Consider the following 22,910-nt stretch of genomic DNA (forward strand, 5'->3'; position numbering starts at 1 on the left):
AAATGAATATGCTAATTTTAGCGTGGGGACAAACAAGCTGTTGTAGGAGTCACATTCAAAATTTCACCACATTCAAATCACAGTCAAATATGTTGAGACCCAGGACTGAATGGTCATTGAGTGTAGGGACTAGCTTTTGTGTTGGTGTATTGTCCCTGGCTAAAGCTCTCCCTGAACAGTTTCATGGTGGAGTCATCCTGCCACCTGAGGCCCTGGGGTGGGGTGTGACAGTAATAGTGGATTACTGTGGGGGGCTTCACAGCCAGCCTGACCTCTCCTCTAACCCTGCCCATCCCGCTCCATGGGACATTAAAATATCAAAGGCAGACTTCTCCCAAAACTCACAGAAGCTGTGGTCTCCACCCAAGTGAGCACACACACGCTTAATGCAGAAAATTTCCACATTTTGCTTTGATGTTGAGTTCTGGCACAGATTTTCTGGCATGGTTTTCCAAATGCTTGATGGTTGATTGGAGGAAAGGGAAAACTGCATTGTAGTTAATACTGTCAGTTCAGCTCTACTCTGACACTAGCGTGTGTTTTGGTAACAGAGTATTTCACACGCAGGCTCATATGTAAGCGGACTGAAGGCACATACATCAGTAGAAGGTGGACTATTAAGCATGCATACCCAATCAGAACCAGTCAGTCTGTGTTAGTGTAGGCTTGCATTGCATTAAGTTTCAAAGACCTCTGTTGAAAACATCGTCTGGTTTTCAGCTGGAATGAGAAATACCTCAATACAAATACTTTTCCGGTCTACTCATCCATAGTCAGCGCTGCACACCAGGAATGAAAGGTTCGCATTCCTTGCAGGTTACAATAAAAAGAAACCACTTTGTACCCATGTGGAAGTTCATACAGTAGAGATGTTATTTATATAGAATTGCAACACGCAAGTAAATTCAGCTGTTTGTCAATCAATGCTCAACAACAGTATCTGTATGTAGGCATTCTCTATGTGGCATGTATAGTGTTGATTACCAGCTGCAACAATGCTGCAGTGGCTGGCATTATTTTTGTCTCGTGTGTGTGTGTGTGTGTGTGTGTGTGTGTGTGTTGGCAGATTTTGTCAACGCGCTAACATCACACCCATGCAAGATGCCGTCATGAAACTTTACAGGTGTGTAGTTCAGTTGATCGAGTTTAAAGATGGGTGTGGTTCGAGCAAGGAGCCTGGGAGTCTGAGTAGGAAATAGGGAAGGAGTCATTGGCCTCCCGCTCTGTGCCCCAGGCCCACGAAACTTTACAGGTGTGTAGCTGAGATCACAATGAAGGTCGAGTTTGAAGATAGGGCAAGCGAGAGCACCAACGTCAGGGGATAGCAAGTAGGAAAGGCGCCATTGGTCCCCCACTTTACCCCCTTAGCTGACATTGCTTTAAATTGTAAACCACTGTATTGCGGCTGTAGTGATCCCATTGCAAGATTGGCTCTTGTTCCCTGGAGCCATTACCCTAGCCTTTGTTGCAATTAAGAAATAGACTACATCAAAAGTATACAACCTAAAACTGTCAAAAAATGCTCCATTTTTAGCAAAGTCCTGATGTCTTGTAACGACACACTGCAGTTTACAGTTTTGTTTATTTGTCCCTGCTGGGTCTCTCATGTTGAAGCTCCACCGGTTTTGTTTTGTGTAAAGCTTTCACTGAACCCTGAAGCCGTTGAGAAGTTTGGTTCTCTGCTGAACCAATAAGTAGTCAGAAGAACCACAAACAGCTCCTTTTTTATAGGCTCACAGGGTTATGCCTCTATAAAGCACAATTACAGTAGTGAATATGCTCCACAGCTGTGTGAACGACAGACTGGCTCATTTGACTTCTCTCTGGTATTTATCTCGCAGCCTTGTCTCCACTTGGAATTTTATCTAGTCGATGTGGGTGTAAGTGTTTCAAAATGCATGCTGACTTAGATCTTGACTGTTAATGAGGACTGGTACCGAGTGCCCTCTTGATAATTCGGTAATGTAAGCTGGAGTCATGGGAGAAGATAAAATACAGCTGTTGTCAACTTAAATCACTTCAACATTCTAATCTAGAAACCATTTAAATGAATTTGAATAACGTAATGAAACATGTCCAATTTTATCAGGCTAATAATAGAATATGGGAAAAAAATCAGTTACTGAAACCCATCTGCGCTAGATGTTTCGCCATGAGATGACATCAGACTCTTGTGTGTCTTGCCTCCTCAGACCGGGCATGACGGTGCGAGCCAAGCTGAGGGTGTAGCCACATCTGGCAGAGACTGCTGAAGCAAGCAGGAGCCTCAGCACACCAAATCATCTACTGCTGCGGGGGAAGATGGGAGAGACAGAGGAGGAGAGCGACAATGTGGAGAAGCTGTTTGATAACTTCGTCCAGGCCTCGACCTGTAAGGGAACCCTTCAGGCCTTCAACGTCCTCTGTAGGAAGCTGGACCTGGACCCTGCGGACAATGACACCTTCTACAGCAGTCTTAAGGCAAAGGTCACCTACTGGAAGGCCAAAGCACTGTGGAGTAAGCTGGACAAGAGGATGTCCCATAAGGAATACAAGAAAGGCCAAGCTTGTGTGGGCACCAAGGTGAGTTTAATGATATCTTAATATTTTCCAGTTTTCGGCTTGTAGAGATGGAGATGACGGATAGAAAGCAAGATACATTCACATCGAAGCATTTTACATGTTCCTCCCATTAAATACTGTGAGCATAAATGATATTTATGTTCCTTACAGCTGGGCAGTTTTCCAAATGATATCAGACATTTTTAGATTTATCTCCTACTTTCCATGTAGACATTGTTTTCTTTTTGGTTTGGTACGAAATTATTCTCAACTCTGTGTTAGATAGGACATTCATTTTAGTTTACATGACCTTAATGTGCGCTGTTTTGCCAAAGTTTTGTTATTTTTGTGTGGTCATGCAGCTATTTTAAAAAGTCTCCTTGGTGATGCATTCAAGGATCCTCCACTATGCGAGGCTTTGGAGTCAACTGCCCTAACAGCAGCCCTTTTAATAGAAGAATCAACAACACACATCATCCTTTTCACAGTGTCCTTATTTGCTCAAAAAATATACTTTAGCTTGTAAATGCAGCCAGGTCTTAAATCGTGACTATCTTTGATTTTACCAACTACGACAGGAGAACCTGACTAAATGTTCTCCATGATGGGTTATCTGTGTCAGGCATGCTTGTCCAAGTTTACGTATATTATGTGCTTATATGCTTTTGAAAACAGTCGGCACAGCTAAAGCGTGTATGGCCCGTTAAAGCCTGAAATCCTGGGAACGTGTATCTAAAAGGTCTGAAAACATCATAAGGTTTTTTTCATGCCTCATTAAAGTTGATGTTTCATGGCTTAGATAATGTCTTAATGACCTCACCTCAGGTGGCTCGTCTTTGTTTTGAACAATCAGCACTCTGTCTGTCTAAAGTACGCCACAGAGTGCTTTAACCTCTACCTGCCCAGACACAGACCATCAGCGACGGTAACACTCACTCTTTCACTGCAAAAGCCCCCAAACACAGGACAGGAAATTAAAGAGATATACGTTGCTTTACACTCATTCTGTCGCTCTCAGACAGGTGCTCCGGGACAAAGCTGTACAGAATGAAACACAAACATCATGTAATATTATATCATCGACAACTGCTTCACTGAACCATCACTGTACCCCCCATATGTGTGTGTGTTTAGCCATACAGATTGAAAAATCACAGCTAAGAGACACACACTATATATCAAACACAACAAGCAACAGATGTTCACATAATCAAATGACTTTCATGAAGACGCAGACAAAAAAAACACCTTGATAGCAGTGCACAGCCAAATAACACAATCAGTCAGTCACGTTCAGAGAACAAATTACAGACAAAAGACAATTTCCTTAAATGCATGTAAGAAGAGAGCTATAGAAGTGCTATTCTTTAGTTGAATTATGAAGCAATAACTGCAATGGGGACAAAGGAATCACGTCAGGGTGTTTGGTGGTGGTGGTTGGGGGGTGGGGACTTGGCAGCAAAGGCGATGAGGGAAAGTAGAGAAACCTGGAGGAGTGTGATTACCTTTCAGGCATCAGCTGCCTCCAGCTTGAAAGAGTGTTTTTACAGCGCAGGGAAACAGACAGCATCACTCAGCAACTATGATTATTTGGCCCCAGTTGTTCTGCGGGTGTGCTCTGCTCTTTATAGGCTCTTCCTGAAAGGCTGGAGCCAGGCCCAGATTGTTATTAAAGTGTGTTTTAAATGTGCCAGTGTGAGCTCAGTTTTACGGGTTCTGTCTTATTTAAGCTAACACCAAAATAGGTAAGAAGGAAGAAAATGAACGCATAAAGAAAGTGTGACTCAAGTAAACATCTGAGCCAAAAGTTAAGAGGTCAGACTTTGTAATTTTGTCAATCCACAGGGTTTTTGTTGTAAAATAAAAAGTGGTGCTGTACTTTAGAGGTACGAAAGCAGTAAACCAGATGGACAAATAGTGGATTATGTGTATTACTGAAAGAGTAACTTATTGTGAATTTATTAGATTGCCCTTTTGCCCTAAATACCAGAGATTTAATAAGTTGCTTATTAATTTCCACACTCGTACAGCAAGTGCAGCATGAAGCCTCTTTAATCACACACAGCACAGACAATCTGCTTTGACGTGATCTCCAGTTCCTCCTATCCCTGGGAGAATCACAAGGTGACGACTTATGGTTTTATGGCAACTCAGCTCTATAACAGTGACAGATGTGATATCACTCGGCGCCTCGTCTTCATATTCCCGCTGTTGCAGCAAATCTTTAAAGGATGTGATGTCACCCGTGTTTTATGGCAGGCTGCTGTGACACCAACACGTAACCACAGTGTGTGTTTCTTCCTCGTAAAGTTTCACTGTGCACAAAGAAATTGCAAATTGATCTTTTTTTTTTCCTTTATAATCTGTGATGTGAATCATTCTCGACACACTTCTCCAGAGCTTTGTGCAATTTTGACCCTGAGACGGTAACACATCTTGATTCAACAGATGAAGTGCACTTATGATACACAGTTCATTTAAAGTTAAAACCTAATTTGAAGGGAAGACAACCTTCACTTCCATTAGATCTGAACTGAAGAAGCTTCTTGGATGAGAGGTGAAGCAAGTCCAGTTGCCAATGATACAGCATTTAGGATTACCATGACCTGGATGACTGAGAATCTTCACTAACATAATACATTAGATCCATGTTAAGCCCCAGGTTCAGTCTGCTGTATGCAGGTGACATTCTTAGATAAGATACCGTTGGGCTCTGTCAAACGGCCTCTGGAGTCATGCCGTTTCATAACACACTTGTGTTTTAGGTTTGGGATGATATCGTTCATGTGCCCTGAAGAGCTGAAATGATTAGCCAATTAATAAATAAGTCTATTAGAAGAAAATTTGTGAAATTGATTAATCTTTTGAATAATATTTCAAGCAAAAATGCCCCTCAAAAGTGAATATTAGCTGCTTTTCTTTGTTAAATATGACGGTGAACGAAATATTTCTGGGATTTTGACTGTTTGTCGAACAAAACAGACAACATGAAGATGTCACCTCAAGATCTGGGGCCAAAATAACGGTCATATTAATTAATTAGAGAAAAAAATGTTAGTTACAGCCTTAGTGTCCTAACCATAGACTGTATAAAATAATGGACATAGCTACTGTGACGTCCTTTGGTTTGTGGACGCCCGTTTTAAAGCCGCGAGTTTGGCATTTCGGCTGTCGTCATTTTGGGTTTTTTGGAGCCAGAAGTGACCATATTTGGAAGAAAGGGTGGAGCTGTGGAGGAGCGAGGGGTGGATCTGACTGAGAAGCTGAGGACACTATCGGCAGACATCCTGTCACTCAAAGTGGCCCGCTCTTACATTGGCAATAATTTAAGCCCTGATAAAATGTAAATGGAAGTGTTATAAAAAAAAAAGTCACCCCATGTACAGTTGTCATGAAGGAGAAAATTAGCTATAGAGACCAAAACTGTTTTTTTTTTTACTAGACTGTAAACATGTTTATTTCTGCTGTAAAGTTGGGCATGGGGGTCTATGGGGATTTAATGGCTTCTGTAGCCAGCCTCAAGTGGCCATTAGAGGAACTGCAGGTTTTCCACTTCTGCATTGGCTTCCTTTTTCATCCCTGGAGGTTACAACTTAGTCCTAACAATTAAATCAAGATGCTGTGACAGTAAAAGAGCTCCTTGTATCAGCCACACTGTCTGCTTAGATAAAAAAGTAAACAGTGATACTCTGACTGACAGATAGGGTTCATTAATAAGGCGGGGGACGAATGTGACCGGGGCGAGGTGGAGCTTGGATGAGAACAAGGTCACATGTGGGAAGCTGAAAGGAAGCGTGTGTGTCCTGACTCAACAGATGTGGAGCACGCCATCAGGAAAAGCCTCATATCTGGAAAAATAGATCAGCGAATGGAAACGGGCTAAAACAAACAGCCTGTTACTGCTAATGGCTGATAGGCAGATGAAAACAGTGACGTGGGTTTAGATTAAAATGTGCACTTTGTGAGCATACATCTGAATAAACCGAGTTAGCACTGTGCACATAAATGAAAGTGTCAGTGTGTCCTCATCTCTGTCTGTGGCTGGGTAAACACACTCATTCACCCTTTGTTGAGAAAAAAAAACATGGCCAGCAGGCAGGCTTGTCCAGGCAGCTCTTCCACCACCTGTGTGTGCCTCACACCTGAGAATACGTCATCCTGATAACCTCAGGCAACACATGATGACACACTGAGCTCCTCATCACCCACATCCCCCAGTGACGCCCCCCCAAAGTTTAACCACACACTCTCAGAGGGAATATGGAATGACTAAAACCTCACTCATCTTGTTTTTGGAGCCAGAGCAGAGCGCCATTTAGGGTATAATTTAGGATTTCAGTCAGCTGGCAGTGGGTGCTCTGTAAACAGCACCCAGTCTGATTGTCTCACAGGACTGATATGGACGGGTGGCACCTCATGGCACTATCCTCACTTTGTGTTATCCTGTTTGTGGACACACAGGATGGCAGGAAGTGAGTCCTTCTATTCAAATATGTTCGGGCAGAGTGGTCGCTCTTTGTGCTGTTAGCTGGAAGTCAGTCCTGGGAAGGTGAAAGGAGAAAAGAAATTTCAGTGCTAATTTGGCGAAGCTATCGAGACAGGAGACTGTCCACCTTGTTGAGCACAGCAGGGGCAACCTTCAGAAGTGGTTTGGCTCTGGATTAAATGTCAGGGGAATAAAAGAAACACACATCTCCCATAATGCCTCTTAACATGTTTAGAAGAACAGAAAATACAGCTTGCCAGCACACATGCGTCGCTTCTTTCATCTATCATTCGAGAGGATGATGTCATGTTTTAGCCGCACATTCTCAGACGCTGTAACCTCAACGAACTGACTTCATGCATTTCTGGGTGAGACTGATGCATGAATAACACCTTAGATATGTAAAGATTGTTATAATGGTTTTGGGATGATGTTCACAAACATTCTCCTTGGCAGTTTCCTGATAAATGCACCGCCTCAGGCACGTCTCTTCCTCATGTTTCATTTGTTTTACTAACAATCCTTAAACACACAACAGCATTGAGAAGTCATCTTCTATTTGGAGTGATCCTCGAAGTCGGTATCTATCCTGCTGAAGTGTTCTTGAGTGCGACACTCAGACTCTAAATGCTCCAGTGGTGCAGTAAAGTGCTGCTCCCTCTCATAATCTATGTAGATGTTATAATGCTCCCTGGTATGTTAATAAACAAGTAGGACCTAAACCATTTTTCATCTCAGCCTCTTCCTGCAGGAAAAGTCTCAGCCGTCTGTGAATACAGATGTCTTCATGATGTAGCTCATTGCTCTGTGCCTTGTGTAAGTAATGAGGTCAATTTGTCATCCTCTTGTTTTTAGTGCCTCATCATCGGAGGAGGTCCCTGCGGCCTGCGGACAGCCATCGAGCTCGCTTTGATGGGCGCCAAAGTGGTGGTGATTGAGAAGAGAGATTCCTTCTCTAGGAACAACGTGCTGCACCTTTGGCCCTACACCATTCATGACCTGCGAGGCCTCGGGGCCAAAAAGTTTTATGGCAAATTCTGTGCCGGGGCCATAGACCACATCAGTGAGTATCTGACTCTACAGGAACAAAACGCGCTGCTGGTTTTTGCTTTTCGTTGACCTCTGATCACATATTGTAGGACTTTGTAAAGCTCGATCTTCCCCTTAAATCTACAGTGTTTTATTAAACGCTAACAGGTTAAAGGTTATGGTCTTGCAGTACTTTCGTTTCTCAGCTTTTATCTTATTATCAGCTGAAACAATGTTGTGACAACTGGTATTGGTTTCACCTGGTGAGCCAGTGTGTGTGTCATCATGGCAAAATGTGGTCCACGTGACGCCAATTGTAGTTGGTACTACCACAAAAGCCGCTTTGAGTATTTTGCCAGGTGTCTGTCATCTGCCTGTCTGTTGACAGACTGTGTCAATGCAGTAGCGTCACAAGCGTGCCAGATGCAGTCACGAAACTTGATAGGTGTGTAGTTGAGATCAGAATGAAAGCCAAGTTCAAAGATGGGCGTGGTCTAAGCAAGCAGGGCCAGGAAGTAGCATAATGCACATATTGTTTACATACTTCTTATTTTTCTAGTTTCTATTTTTCTTGTGATGTCATTATGTTCATATATAAGAGCAACTGTAATGTGACCTAATGTTCTCCTGGGGATCAATAAAGGCATTTTGAGAACACTTTGATTCAATACTGTACACTAATATGGTCTGTATCACTGTCTGTCCATTCAGCTCTAACCCTTTAGTGAACCTGGATGGAATATTTTGATGCTTTTGATGCTTGAGTGTATTTTTGCGTCATTGTTTTCTCATTTCTTTGTACTTATGTATTGTTCTGTATAATTGCTGTGTCCAGAGGACCATAAATGGAGCTGATTGATTGATTCCAAAACCATTTCAAAGAGAAGGAAATGGATGTGGGAAGAAATTTATATGGGCTGTATTTCTAGAAGAATTACAAAAGTTTAAAAACAAGACATAATGATAGAATAATGATATATTATTGGTCCTGCTGTTTGTTTGAATGTCAGTCGAGCATTGATTCATTTGAATCATTACAACAAAACAACAAGAGAAAAAGCCGTAGCAAGAGAAATGGAGCTCAGGCCTTGCTCTCAGCAGTGTCAAGACAACATAACACCAAACACAAAGTCTTGCAGTGTTTCACATCTGTATCCAGACACTGATGTGTGTTTCTTTGTCTACCAGGCATTCAGAAGCTGCAGCTGGTCCTGCTGAAGGTCGCCCTGATCGTTGCGGTGGAGTTCCACATCAATGTGGAGTTTGTCAAACTGTTGGAACCTCCGGAGGATCAGGAAAATGAAGGTATCCGTCCACACGCCCAAACAAAAGATTAGCAATGCTTTTATATTCACCCACTGACAGTTGTTTTATGATCTTCAAGCTTTGGGAAGATGAGGAGATTTGAGCAGCTGGAAACAATAAAACTGGGATGTGGAGTAGGATGAGGCTGAGAAGTTTAATAATGTGTAAAGCTGCATCTGTCAGTTTGTTACAAAGATACTGCAAAGCTTACTGGAGGATCCGTATTTACTCTCTCACTCTGTGGTTTGGCACTCTGCTTCACGGCTGGTCAGGCAGCAAGGGACTTCTCATCCTGCAGTATGTAATTTCCTTGACAGCCACTACTAAACAGGAGACAAACACTGGCTCTGATGTAGTTTTTCATCATATTTAGATGAGGTTAGCAGAGGTCAAGTACGTTGCCTAACTTCCCTGATAGTGCTCAAATGTATGCCTGCTGTATACAGTCCCTACCTATCACATTAATGCCAGTAAATAAACACTGTTACCTTTGTTTAAAACTAAATATATTGGCAACATCTTCTACTCTCATGTCATGATATTTCTCTGACACTCAGCACTTCACATTGGACTTTAGTCTCTCAGGAGGAAAATAACAAACACGCTGTTGTCAGGTGTCTCTTCGGCTGTAATATCTACACACTGATAACAACAAGTGTCTTGCCTAAATTTAGACACAAACTTATCCCTCCTGTTCCGCTGTGACGGACTTAGCTGTACCCTTGACATCATGGAATGCATTTTCCACACGATGATATTTCACAACAAACAGCCAGACCGTTACTCTGGTGGTCTCACACTCCTGCAGCACACACACTGTGTACTTCAGATGACCAATATTAAACCTGAAGCAGTGTTTTGTTTGTTTAACTTTTTAAAATGTGACATGAAAAGCCACTTTTACTGGCGTCACAGCAACAAAACAGCAACAGAGTTCAAGTTTGCCATTGTTTTCTTCTCTGTACTGACAAATTTAGAAATGTTCCAGCATAGCAGGTGCCAGAACGGTCAAACGTCTTGACCGAGACACCACAGAAGTGTCCCTGAGTAAAATACCAGTACCTATCAGCTGACATCTACGTGCTGTGCGCTGATTGTTCTGTTTAGTGCAGCCCAAAGGGAATATTCCCAGCATTTATACTATGCGTCTTAGTCTTCATCTGTCTTTGTCTCTGTCTCTCAGGGCTTGGGTGGAGGGCTGCAATCCGACCAGCTGATCACCCTGTGGCTAACTTTGAGTTTGATGTCGTGGTGGGGGCTGACGGACGCAGGAACACTCTGGAAGGTGAGACGATGGCAAAGAAAAAGAGTGAACTGTATAGATGCCTCAAGGATGCACTTCACTTTGCCTGCGAAGTATGATATAAAGTTACGTGTCTGATCAAGGGAGGAACACTCTGTGACCTGAGTGTGTATTTTCCCACCAACAATATTCAAAGGACAGGTTTAGAGCCTACTGACACCCTGAGGTGTACATGTTCATGGAAACAAAGAGTTCTGGTGATGTTAAATTTCAGTTATAAAACTCACACAATGTGGGTGACCTCTAGCTCACCTGGTAGAGTTTGCCGTGGCCCTTCTCTGCATGTCATCGCCCCTCTCTCTCCCACATTTCCTGGCATATTCACAAAAGCAAAAACGCCCCAAAAAATAATATTACAAAAAAGAAACTCAGGGCGACCTTCAGCTCACCAGGCAGAGCATGCGCCTCGTGTAGGCGGAGTCTTCAGCGGCAGCCCAGGTTCGATTCCAGCCTGTGGCCCTTGGCTGTGTACCATTCCCATGCTCTCATCCCTCTTTCCTTGTTACTCTCCAGCTGCTCTGTAATAAAGGCAACAAAGATCCAAATGATAATTTTGAGGAAAAAAAAGAAACTCAGACAATGCAAAAAGTTCATTTTAACTCCTTAGTTACGTAGTATCTGTGAATATAGTTCAATCAGGAGAGACAGGTGAATGAAGTAAATACAATGTTTAATACAGATTACAGGTTTACAGGATAAGGGTGCTTTCACATCTATCCTGTTTGGTTCAGTTCAGTCAAACTCAAGTTCATTTTCCCCCTAAGTGCGGTTCATTTGGGCAGGTGTGGACAGAGCAATTGCACTCAGGTTTGCACCAAAACAACCGGACCGAGACCTTCTTGAAGAGGTGGTCTCAGTCCGGTTACAAACGAACTCTGGTGCGGTTCGTTTGTGGTGAGAACGTGTTCCGACCACGATCTGAACCAACTGCAGTCACATGACACATTGTTTGGGTTAAACATGAGCATGTTACAGTCCTGGAGGATTATTAATGTGCACCTCCTCCTGTACTGCCTTAATATGCACATTCAGCACATCCAATGCATCAAAAGATTGTTTTCTAGTTGGAGCCGCGCCTCGTTTTCAAACTGTATGGTTTGACTAAAATGAACAATGACAGCAATATAGTCCATGATGACCAGCGCTAAAACCAACCCGCGTAGTCCATTGTGACATTAGAAAGTGTCACATTTATCTCGCAAGTGTACTCTTCAACGTTTTGTTTACTTCCTGGATTTTTCCCACATGGAAATTCTGACCAATGAAGAGCAGCTTTCTCACGCAAGGCATCTGATCTGGTCCGCTTGTAAATGCTGCCGTGAGAATACAAACCAAACAAAATGAGTCCTTGATTCAGACCAAAGCGAGCGAATCCTAGGTCTGAAAGCACCCTTACAAATGTGATGATCAAGATTTGACAGAAAGACTTTGGCGCTTAGGCTTTACAGAGCAGTTTCATCATTAACATTTACACTGAGGAGCAGCAAGATAAATCCTCTCTATTGAGTCCCGACACTGGTGGTGGCAGCGGGTGACTCTGCTGAGACTGAGGCTGATGAATCTGCAAAGACTAGGCAGGTGGAGGGGTGCACAACTGCAGCATGAACATACTAAAGACATAAAAGAGTCATATATGAAAATACAGCAGCAAGATGATAGGCTGACAATACTGAAGGTGTGTTGCAGTGCTATTGTTTAAATGTGATCAGCTGAAGGAGCAGCTGATATCTCAGTTGACGGCCACAGACAATGACAGCAAGAAAACGTGAGTGACGGTGTGTGTGTGAGGAGTGAAAAGCAGATGGTATGAGAAATAAATTACAGGCCTAAGCATGCAAAGGTAAAGTCTTCCTGACTGAATGTTCACTTGAGTGTTATTTGTTCCATCTCCATGTGTTTTCATTATTGTGAACAACAAGACGTCACGTTTTAGAGTTATTACCTCGGATAAAAGCCAGCACACCCTCTGTTGTACCGAACAGCGTTTCTGCACTCTCTCTTGTGCTGCACTATTTCTGTTGTGATGCTATAAATGAAACTCACCTTTTGTAAATTTATTCTTGTACGAAGCCATTGATCTCTCCCAGTGGGAGAGGTTGTACATGAAACCCCTGAGGCACAGAACAAAAATAGAGCAGAGCTTGGGCTCAGTGCAGCAGCTGATGTATTCGCGCTGGACTCTCTCCATCTCTCTGTCTCGCTGTTTCGGTCTCTCTCGTAAAAATGCTGTCATCTAACAACCAATTCGCATCAGATGCTTATTCCTAAAAAGGGCATTTTGGGGCCTGACAAGATGTTTAGCTCATTCTTCAATTATGATGAAAATCTGGGGGGAATGATTTTCCCTTGCACTCAGCCTGCTTTTGGGCTGCTTTAGTGGTCTAGCCACGGTAACACAGAGTTAAACACAATCAGATCTAAACTGAGATGAGGACTCAGAGAGGGGGAAAGGTATGGAGTAGTGTTGATACAACTGCCTCCAGACAGCACTTTCGCTGTCTCATACATCACTGTACTCACAACTTAATAATTAGTGGCATTTTTGGTGAGTTCTTGTTGGTTTGAAAGAACTCATTGAGAGAATTTTGTTTCCCATGTCCCTGTTTTGTGTGAAATAGATGTCAAAGGAACTATTTATCTGGCTCCGCATTGCGTGCAGTAAGATCCATTGAATCAGAGTCCTTACATTAAAAATTTAATTAAATTCTTGATAAATTAAAAGACTGTTGCATGGTATGAAAATGTTACAAGTGGCTCTTTTACTGCTACACTTGCTATTCTGAAGGTTAATTAAGAAAAAGGCATTTAACTTTAAAGGCTCACCTTGGTAAGCTGCCTCTTATCCTAAAATAACTACCTTGTAATTATGGTTTAAGGCTAGATTTCCTTTGGTTTTACCAGACAAGCCGATAGGACTGGTTTGTTTTGGGAGATTAACATCTCCTCTTCTTCTTTTTTTTTTCCTGGTTTCTTTGCTTCATTCTTTATCTGACTTTGTCTTTTTTCTCTCTCAGGTTTCAAAAGAAAGGAGTTCAGGGGGAAGCTTGCCATTGCCATCACTGCCAACTTCATCAACAGGAACACCACCGCGGAGGCCAAAGTGGAAGAAATCAGCGGTGTGGCCTTTATCTTCAACCAGAAGTTCTTCCTTGACCTCAAAGAGGAAACAGGTGGGAGAGAAGAGCAGTCACACTGCCTTACTGTGGTGTTAGCTGGCATGAAGATGAACTAGACATGACGGGTTTCAGGCAGTCACTCACATTATGTGTTTGGAGAAGTCTGCCTTCAGGGCATTCTGCCAGAAAGCCTTTTCTTGGTTAGGTTCAGGGCAAAGATCAAGGCAAACATCTCCCATGTGCCTCCAGTCTTCATCATTCTCAGACTGTTTAATTTGTTGCAGGTATCGACCTGGAGAACATTGTCTACTACAAGGACAACACACATTACTTTGTCATGACTGCCAAGAAACAGAGCCTGCTGGACAAGGGGGTCGTAATAAATGTAAGTAAATCATGTGTTCAGGGATCCGTTGTGTCATTTCTTCACCATCAATTCATTTAACTTTTCGAAAATGTGTTTTTAACCACGAATTTTCAGCGTTTCATTTTATCTTCATGACAAGGAGTCATTATCATGAACTGTTGTTAAACCTAATGAACTCCAACACAACAGCCCCTCACCAAATATGAACTCGATGTTTGTTGGGACTGTGTTAGAGAGGTGTTGAATTGACTCATAAATTCTGATACTGCATTTTGTGCTGCAGTGAATTGGATTTAATTGCAAGGTGTTGACAACATTTTGGCAAGGAGATAAATAGCATGGCAGCCAATAATTGCATTAGTGTAGACTGCATACCAGCCTGATGATCAGACTGAAATGCCATTTGGTTTCATTTACTTACTTTATTAGAATCTCCAGAATTGCTGGACGTGAGCGCGGCACTTCAGATGTCTAGTTGTATAAGTTTAAGTACAGTATCTGACATCAGGTCCACAATCTGTAGTGATAATTTATCATTTTATGTATTATGATTTATAGTCAGGCTTTTATTTCACTTCTGGTTGCAGCATTACTACAAAAATCTCTTAGGCAACAGATCATAAAGAGAATAATCGTGGTCTTTTAGAAGTGCTAAGCTTAGTCTCACTCCGTGTGAACCTCTCCTGACTTTTGTACTTCTGTCCAACAGGATTACGTAGACACCCAGATGTTACTGAGCAGTGAAAATGTCAACCAGGAAGCTCTTCTGTGCTACGCCCGAGAAGCTGCTGACTTTGGCACCAACTACCAACTTCCCACGCTGGATTTTGCCATGAACCACAGCGGGCAGCCAGATGTAGCAATGTTTGACTTCACAAGCATGTACGCCTCTGAGAACGCTGCTCTGGTCAGGGAGAGATTTGGACACCAGCTGCTGGTAGCGCTAGTTGGCGACAGTCTGCTAGAGGTAAGGAAGGGTAACACATGTCAAGTCAGGTCAAATTATCTCAATTTAGGTGTGGAAAGGTAGAAAGGTGCCTGGAAAAAGAAAAAGAGGCTGTTAGACGACATGTAACAGCTCATCATAGTGTTCGCTGACTCTCAGTCATAATGATACATTCATATTTTTTATGTGTTCCTGTGCAGCCCTTCTGGCCCATGGGGACGGGCTGCGCCAGAGGCTTCCTGGCTGCCTTTGACACGGCCTGGATGGTAAAAAGCTGGGCTCAGGGTCGCACGGCTCTGGAAGTGCTGGCGGAGAGGTACACACACACACACACACTATGCTTGATATTTAAATGTGTGTTTGCATAGTTACATCATTTACTAAGAATTGTGTGTTCAGACGAGTTAAATAATAAGCACTGCCACGTTAAAGCAACGTAAATAACACTATGTTTGTGTCTCTTTTCCTTTCTGTAGGGAGAGTATTTACAGGCTACTTCCACAAACCACAACTGAAAACATTGCTAAAAACTTTGACCAGTACACCATAGACCCTGGGACTCGATACCCCAACCTCAATTCCTCTTGTGTCCGGCCACACCAGGTGAGAGGGAGTCCTCACTTTGACAATATCAGATTCTTACCATCTGTCCATTTTTAAGAAATATGACAGCTTCTTGAGTGTCACGATTGATATCAGTTTTCCTTTCCATCCTGTTTCAGGTGCGTCACCTGTACATTAGCACAGAGCTGAATTCCTGCTCTCTGGAGCGTTCTGCTACCATACGTCGGCCTGTCAATCTCTGCAGACGAGGTAAGTCGAACTGGAATGGACAGATTCCTGTGTGTTGTTTTCATGGGTGGATCTGTAGTTCAAAGCTAAGATTTGCTCTTCTGTTATCTTGCTCTCCAAATTCAACATGACCTTAAGGCCCTGTTTATAATGACCTTGTGTTTATACTCTTTCTAAACAAGTACAAACAGTATACACGTATTCTGATAAAATGTAAATGAGGCAAAATTAAACGTTCATCCTCAGTTGTAATATCATTTAAAGGTTCTGTGTGTCAGTTGTTCCTAATTGGTCCAGCCTCAGGGTCCAGATCTCTCTTTAGTCTTTAGTTCAAGGTCCACACAGTTAAATACGTTCAGCATCATACTTACATTTGGCCATGTCCTCGAGCTAATTTGCTGTCTCTGTAAAGTAGCTGTCCCTTAGTCACTCACTCTACAGCAGGAGACAGCACCTCAAAATAAAAGCTATGTGCAGGAAATTCACTGTACTTCACAATAAAGTGTTTTGTTTTTTGTTTTTTTTTTACAAACTTGACACATTTGCAAGTAACTTGCGGCCCATTCAGAATGGATCCGCAACCCACTTTTGGACTGTGACCCACCAGTTGGGAACCACTGTTGTATATGACATTCAACGCATTGATACAGCAGCTAACAACTATTTGCTATGTGAAGATAAAGTGGAGTTATGGCATCCTGAGCAGAGAAAGAAATCACGCTCCTTCTGTCTGTGTTGTAATCGGAGCTTCTCTGTTTTTTGTTGACGGTCTAGCCACGTGTGCATGTGAGACCCTGTGTGTGTATCCTACGCTCTGCACTATGCTCACAGTGCAGCCCCACTGTACATGACCAGACTGGTGACAAAATCCGCTCCCATTTATTGTGACTGAGCATGCTGGGATACCTGCGTTGCAGACCTAGCTGGTGTTGCGATAAGAGGGCGTGACAATTTCAAAATTTCAACAGTGCTACCATCAAGACAGCTAATCAAGCTGAAGCACTGGTGACTTTCTGACCTGCTCTGTTTTTTGGAATTGCTTATGTACAGTGGGGCTGCACCATCATGTGGCGCCTACTGCTAATATTGGGATGGTTTCTTCACCGAAGCATACTGCCCACTTCTCCGGCTTGGCAACCTCTATCTTGAGATCCATGTGCAGACAATCTGAATCAGACTCTGACTCATAGATATTTTTTAAATGTCAGAGCTCCTTTAATTATAGTGCTGAACTTTTCAGAATCGGATCATGTTCGTAGAGCTCTACTTGCAGAACTGAGCTGCAATAATGAAGTCACTCAGTAAAGGCAGCGAGGACGTGCGTGTCCAGACAGACATGACAAAGATGTATGCATACCTAAGCACCATTTATGACGTTATTTGCTGGCACACCATGTGTTGGTCCATCCTCTTCAGTCTAAACTTCATGAGGGTCTGAGTGGGATATTTTATAACACAACTTGCATTAATGTGAGAGGAAATAGCTTTGTTTTTTTGCTTAATCTGACTTGTTTCTCTTTATAGAGTCAGAGATTAGACCGGCGAGGCTTCTCACCTGGTGCCAGAAGCAGACGGAGGGCTACAGGAATGTGATGATTACAGACTTGACGTCTTCCTGGAAAAGTGGCATCGCTCTCTGCGCCCTCATCCATAAGTTCAGACCGCAGCTGATGTACGTAACATGTATCAGATAATATCGGCACCAGCCTGAAGCGATCCATCTTTTCATCTAAAGTCAGTGCTGTTAACATCATCTTAGGTCTTTACAGTATTTAACACAAACTTACATTCACTGTTTTATTTTACATGAACTCTGCGGCCTTTATTCTAACAACTAGTTGTGAGGAGGTTTGCCTTTTGTGTGTTAAATATGCTCGGCATGAGAGCGACTCTTTGATCTGTGTGTGCTTTCTGCTGCACTCTCCACCTCCTCACAACAGTGCTGATAGACGTGACGGAGACTTCATACGTAGCTGTCCTATACTTAAAGCTAGTTGTTTTTAAAGGGTGAAAACAGAGGAGTTTTTAGAGTGCAGCTGTGTTCATTTCACACGTTTTTACAAAGGGCATTTCAACTCATCTGAAAGAAATACTGTTTTTTCTGGTACCTGCATTAGTGTGGATCCTCTATAAATACTTATCATGAAGTGGATTCAAGTGTAAACAGTGATCCTTTCTGTCTTTTGATCCGGAGTTGTGGAGAAACACAACTCATGCGGGACTCTGTATGCTTTAGTGTCCACTTAAAGGACAAAATCCTCCCTAAAAAACAAACTGTACCGTAGTTTCCACTTCTTATGGTCAGACTGCCTTGCACAGCATGGAATTAGCCAATGCAACTGTAGATTAGTACATTTACAAATCTAATTATATCCTCTCACTCTTTAATTATTGCCTTCATACCCTGCCGCATGCCACTACAATTTCATGTGGTCCCGTAAGTTTCCAGGAACCACTGGCATTTTTCCCCCCTTCCCTCCTCCATATGCATGCCTGTCAGCAGAGCGGACTGCAGAGGGTTGAGCAGGTTCGCAGAAAAGAAAGAAAGGAAGAGAGAGGCGAGCCTCAGTACTTGTAGAATAACACCAAAGTTTGTGTGTGCTGTTGCTAGGTTACTGCCCCCTTTTCTTTACATTATTTCTCATGGTGTCTGCTCACTGTCAGTGTAGGCGGAAGAAATTTGCTCCTGCAATATGAGACACAAGTTCTTTTGCAGCACTGAAAACTGATTAAGATACATTTCTATGTAAAGTCATTCCACTGTGCTGACGTTAACTGTTCTCATATCAGTGTGCGTATTACCTTACACTCTTCTAACAAGAGTCACCTGACACCTACATGAAATGGAAGTCAGAAAATAATCCCTTTGAGAATCTCAGTGACAAATCTAGCTGTTACATTCCTGTCTCGTTGTTCAGTGTGTCTTAAATGGTGGAAAATCTGCATTTAAGAAACAGTAACAAGTGTAAATCTCATTATGTATGCATTGCAGAGTGATGAGGGTAAACCAGGAACAGACAGGAGTTAATGGTCTCACAGTGAAAGCTGAAACCCTCCTTTAGACTGACACAGTAACTATATATTTTTCCCAGCTGCGTCGCCATGACATACGTTCTCTGAATCTCTTTTTATTACCATCCTCTAACTTAAGCCCCCATTACTGCCTTTTTCCATCAGAGATTTTGACTCATTAAACGAGGAAGACCACACTGCAAATCTGCAGCTGGCTCTTGACATCAGTGAGCGTGAATTTGGGATCAAATCATTCACAGCTGTGAAGGAGCTGAGCGCCGACCAGGAGCTGGATAAGACCAAGATGAACGCCTACCTGTCCAAGTTCTACGAGCTGTTCCGGGGCACACCTCTACCTGCCTCAGGTGCTCTTTTCTACTCTGCTCTACTGTGCTCCACTCTATTGTTCTTTACTCTACTCTACTTTGCTGTGCTCTACTCTATTCTGCCCTTCTCTGCTCTACTCTACTCTGCTCCACTGTGCTCTACTCTACTCCACTGTGACTTCTCTGCTCAACTACACTGTGCTTTACTCTGCTGTACTTCATTGTGCGCTACTCTGCTCTGCTCCACTTTGTGCTACTCTACTTTGCTCCACTGTGCTCTACTCTACTCTACTGTGCACTACTCTACTCTACTCTATTTTACATTACTCTACTCTACTCTGCTCCACTGTGCGCTACTCTACTCTACTGTGCACTACTCTACGCTACTCTATTTTACATTACTCTACTCTACTCTACTTTGCTCCACTGTGCTCTACTCTGCTCTACTTTACTGTACTCCACTGTGCTCTACTCTACTCTGCTCTACTCTACTCTACTCCACCGTGCTCTACCCTATTCTGGTCTTCTCTACACTATCTAACGTTACTCTACTTTACTCTGTGTTACTTACTCTATTCCACTTTACTCTACTTTACGTTGCTCTGCTCTACTCTACTGTACTCCACTGCACTTTACTCCACCCTATTCTGCTCTACTCTGTTCTGCTCAACTTTACCCTTCTCTACTCCCCCGGGCTCTACTCTACTCTATTTTGTTCTGCTCTACACCTCTTCTTGCTCTATTTTATGCCTCTCTACACTTCTTTGTTCTGCTCTGCTCTACTTTACTGTACATTACTCTGTTCTACTTTACTCTACCCTTGTGTTACTCTTCTTTACTCTGTTACTCTAAGTAGTCTGCTGTACTTTCCTCTACTCTACACAACTCTGCTGTACTCTATTCTATTCTATTCTACTCTGCTCTACTCCACTGTGTGTTACATTACGCTTATCTACTTCACTCTACTTTGCAATACTTTACTCCACTGTACTCTGCACTACTATACTGTACTGTGGTCATTTCTACTTGACTATATATTCTACTATTCTCTACTTGACATAACTCTGTTTGACGCTACAGTACTCTGCCCTGCTCTCCTCTGTTCCACTCTACTGTATTGCACTGGACTCTACTGCACTTAGCTCTGCTCTGCTCAACTGCATTCTCAGCAATTCTGAGCTTGACTCCACTCTACTGTAGTCAACTCTACTCAGCTCTCCTCTGCTAGATACAACTCAACTGTACTTCACTTCATTCCATTCTACTCTTTTTGACTCAACTCTGCTCGACTGGACTTGACTTTTCTCTTCTCAGTCACAGACAGTGATGTTGGCTGTTGTTAATAAACTGTTTGTGTTCCTGGTCTTCATCTTCTCCACTGTATTGAATGATTAAAATATGTACAAACAACCACAGAAGAAACATAAATTCCAGTAAGAGAGAAAGTATTGGATTTCATTTGGTTTCCTGTAGAAATGTGTGTGTTTTGCAGTCCTGTAAGTCAAGTATAGTGGCATGAGAGGAATGTGTCTCTGCACCAGAGCTGTGGACTGCTATAGTCTGGGGGGGCTGACAACATAAAGACAGCAGCCTGTCTCTACTGAAGGGATATTCAATAATTACCTATAGCATGTTGTTTTATTGAACATCAGCCAACCATTTACCTTCCTCTGACATGTGTTAGTGGAACATTTTTTACACAATTGTTGTAACTTTCTTTTTCCCCAGACCACTCAAATAACTTGACTAATCTATAGGGTCATTACTCAATGATATTATCTGACATCTGTGGCTGTGCACTGTGGAAACTATGAAAACTCTAATGCAGTCTTGTGTAATACTTTAGGCTCCAGAGGAGTGGATGAAAACAATGAAGATTATCCGTCTAAGGAAGTCAGGAGTAATAATAATGTGCTCAATCTTGCACTGCCTAGGAAACGGGTACCAAAGGTAACTCCACACTGAAATGACTTTAAATATCTGTATTGGGACTTAATTGTTGTATGACCGTTGCATGTTAAGTCTTATTTCCTTGTGCTGTGTTTTCAGGATGAGAAGAAGTCAGACGGTACAGATCCCATTCACAAAAGGAGGCGGAAATTCTGCAGTTATCTGGAGGAGGTTTGTTGTTAAACAACCTACTTAAGAATGTCAAACTTTGAATAAAAAGCCTGTTGATATAGTAAGATCTTGTCTGTTGTTTGTCTCTTGTTAGGCCACCAATCTGTCAAGTAATGGCTCCGCTGTGCGAGAGGATCGAGAACCCAAAGAAAACAAAGTGCGCTCAATGGCTACTCAGCTGCTGGCCAAGTTTGAAAGCACACCGAGCTACACCGTCCGGAGAACACAGGTAAAAATACACAACGTAGTAGGACTATGTTTTACAATTACTTTGTACATCTTCCTGCCCCTTTATAGCTACAAATGGCTGTTTGCCTTCTTTTCATGGATCATAAATATGTTTTAAATTTCCCCTGTTGTGACCTGGAGCTCTGTCAGTGGTCTGTGGTTTTAATCTGACAAAACTTTCCTTTTGCTAATGCTATACAGTCTTCTCTTGTCTGTCATTTCCAGCATTTCGTCTTTTCAGCCTTTTCTATTTCTGTGCCTCTTTATTAACGGTCTTCCTAACCTTTCTGCAAAATCTCAGTCAGACTATGAGGAGTCCTCCCCACTGAAAACTCTTGAACTGGCTGAGAGGGTGCACGTTAAACGCAGGCCTCCGGTGCCGCCTAAACCTCCTCCTGAGAAGCAGGTAGTCTGGAGCCTCCATATTGGTGTTAAGACACTGTGTATTAACAGTAGCGGTCTTGAAAACGAGTGACAGTCTGTAAAGCGTCACATACAGTAGAGGATAATTTGTATGCTAATTCTGTGCTACTGTCCCAAGACATATGTATGGCACATCAATCAAACACACACACGGATGCATTCACACACAGAAACATCTACAAGCAACTTTATATGTACACATACACCACCCATGTGTTAAGCTCAAATTATATAATTTACCCAGAATAGGATTTTTCTGTCTTTTCAGATATTTAAATAACCGTACTGGTGGTTTTACATTCTTCAGTCCTGACAGAATTAGACCCTCATTTCACATCAGTAAATGAATGTGACTCCCTGTGTCATTGCAATTATATGTAGCAACACAAACTAGGTCAACCTATAAAAAGCTCTAAAGATAAACACAAATAAGAATACACAGTTACATTATTAATCCTGTAAGCCAGTGGTTCCTTACTGGTCCACCCACAGGGTTCTGATTTCTCCTTAGTCATTAGTTAAAGGTCAGTGTCATACTTGTGTTTGGCCATGTCTTTGAGTTAGTTTGTTGTTTTTGTCAAGTAGCAGTCCATTAGTCACTCATGGTACAGCAGGAAAGGGCACTTCAAAATTAAAGCTCTGTGCCAGAAACTCACTGTACTTAAAATACAGTGTGATTTTACAAACTTGACAAGTCTATGAGTCAGTTGCGGTCCATTCAGAATGGACCCGCGACCTACTTTTGGACCATGACCCACCAGTTGGGAACGAGTGCTGCTGTAAACCATGGAAAATTGCTGCAAGTCTTTTACATTAATATTTTTATTTCCTACACTACCCCTCTGGAGGTGAAGTCAAGGCTGATGTTTAAACGGCAGCAGTTTAATTTTTAAAACTCAAAAGAATTCACATTGA

The 22,910-nt window shown here is 42.4% G+C and overlaps 1 protein-coding gene across 4 annotated transcripts in view; it reads left to right on the forward strand.

Moving 5' to 3' along the window:
* Positions 1–22,910, forward strand: part of mical2a (microtubule associated monooxygenase, calponin and LIM domain containing 2a) — a 43,836-nt gene that overhangs the window by 8,854 nt on the left and 12,072 nt on the right. For 2 of the 4 annotated variants that reach the window (XM_049604144.1, XM_049604151.1), the window contains exons 2-17: positions 2,193–2,562; positions 7,883–8,090; positions 9,245–9,361; positions 10,545–10,646; positions 13,679–13,834; positions 14,065–14,165; positions 14,857–15,114; positions 15,294–15,409; positions 15,570–15,696; positions 15,816–15,906; positions 17,410–17,557; positions 19,063–19,262; positions 21,070–21,173; positions 21,273–21,344; positions 21,439–21,573; positions 21,874–21,978. In XM_049604144.1, coding sequence (XP_049460101.1) covers positions 2,302–2,562; positions 7,883–8,090; positions 9,245–9,361; positions 10,545–10,646; positions 13,679–13,834; positions 14,065–14,165; positions 14,857–15,114; positions 15,294–15,409; positions 15,570–15,696; positions 15,816–15,906; positions 17,410–17,557; positions 19,063–19,262; positions 21,070–21,173; positions 21,273–21,344; positions 21,439–21,573; positions 21,874–21,978 — 2,301 coding nt within the window. In that variant the 5' untranslated portion in view covers positions 2,193–2,301. The remainder of the gene's footprint in view (positions 1–2,192; positions 2,563–7,882; positions 8,091–9,244; positions 9,362–10,544; positions 10,647–13,678; positions 13,835–14,064; positions 14,166–14,856; positions 15,115–15,293; positions 15,410–15,569; positions 15,697–15,815; positions 15,907–17,409; positions 17,558–19,062; positions 19,263–21,069; positions 21,174–21,272; positions 21,345–21,438; positions 21,574–21,873; positions 21,979–22,910) is intronic. The other 2 variants (XM_049604164.1, XM_049604155.1) reach the window with 1 other exon arrangement.

Source organism: Epinephelus fuscoguttatus, linkage group LG2 (genome assembly GCF_011397635.1).
Source record: "Epinephelus fuscoguttatus linkage group LG2, E.fuscoguttatus.final_Chr_v1".
Lineage (NCBI taxonomy): Eukaryota > Metazoa > Chordata > Actinopteri > Perciformes > Serranidae > Epinephelus > Epinephelus fuscoguttatus.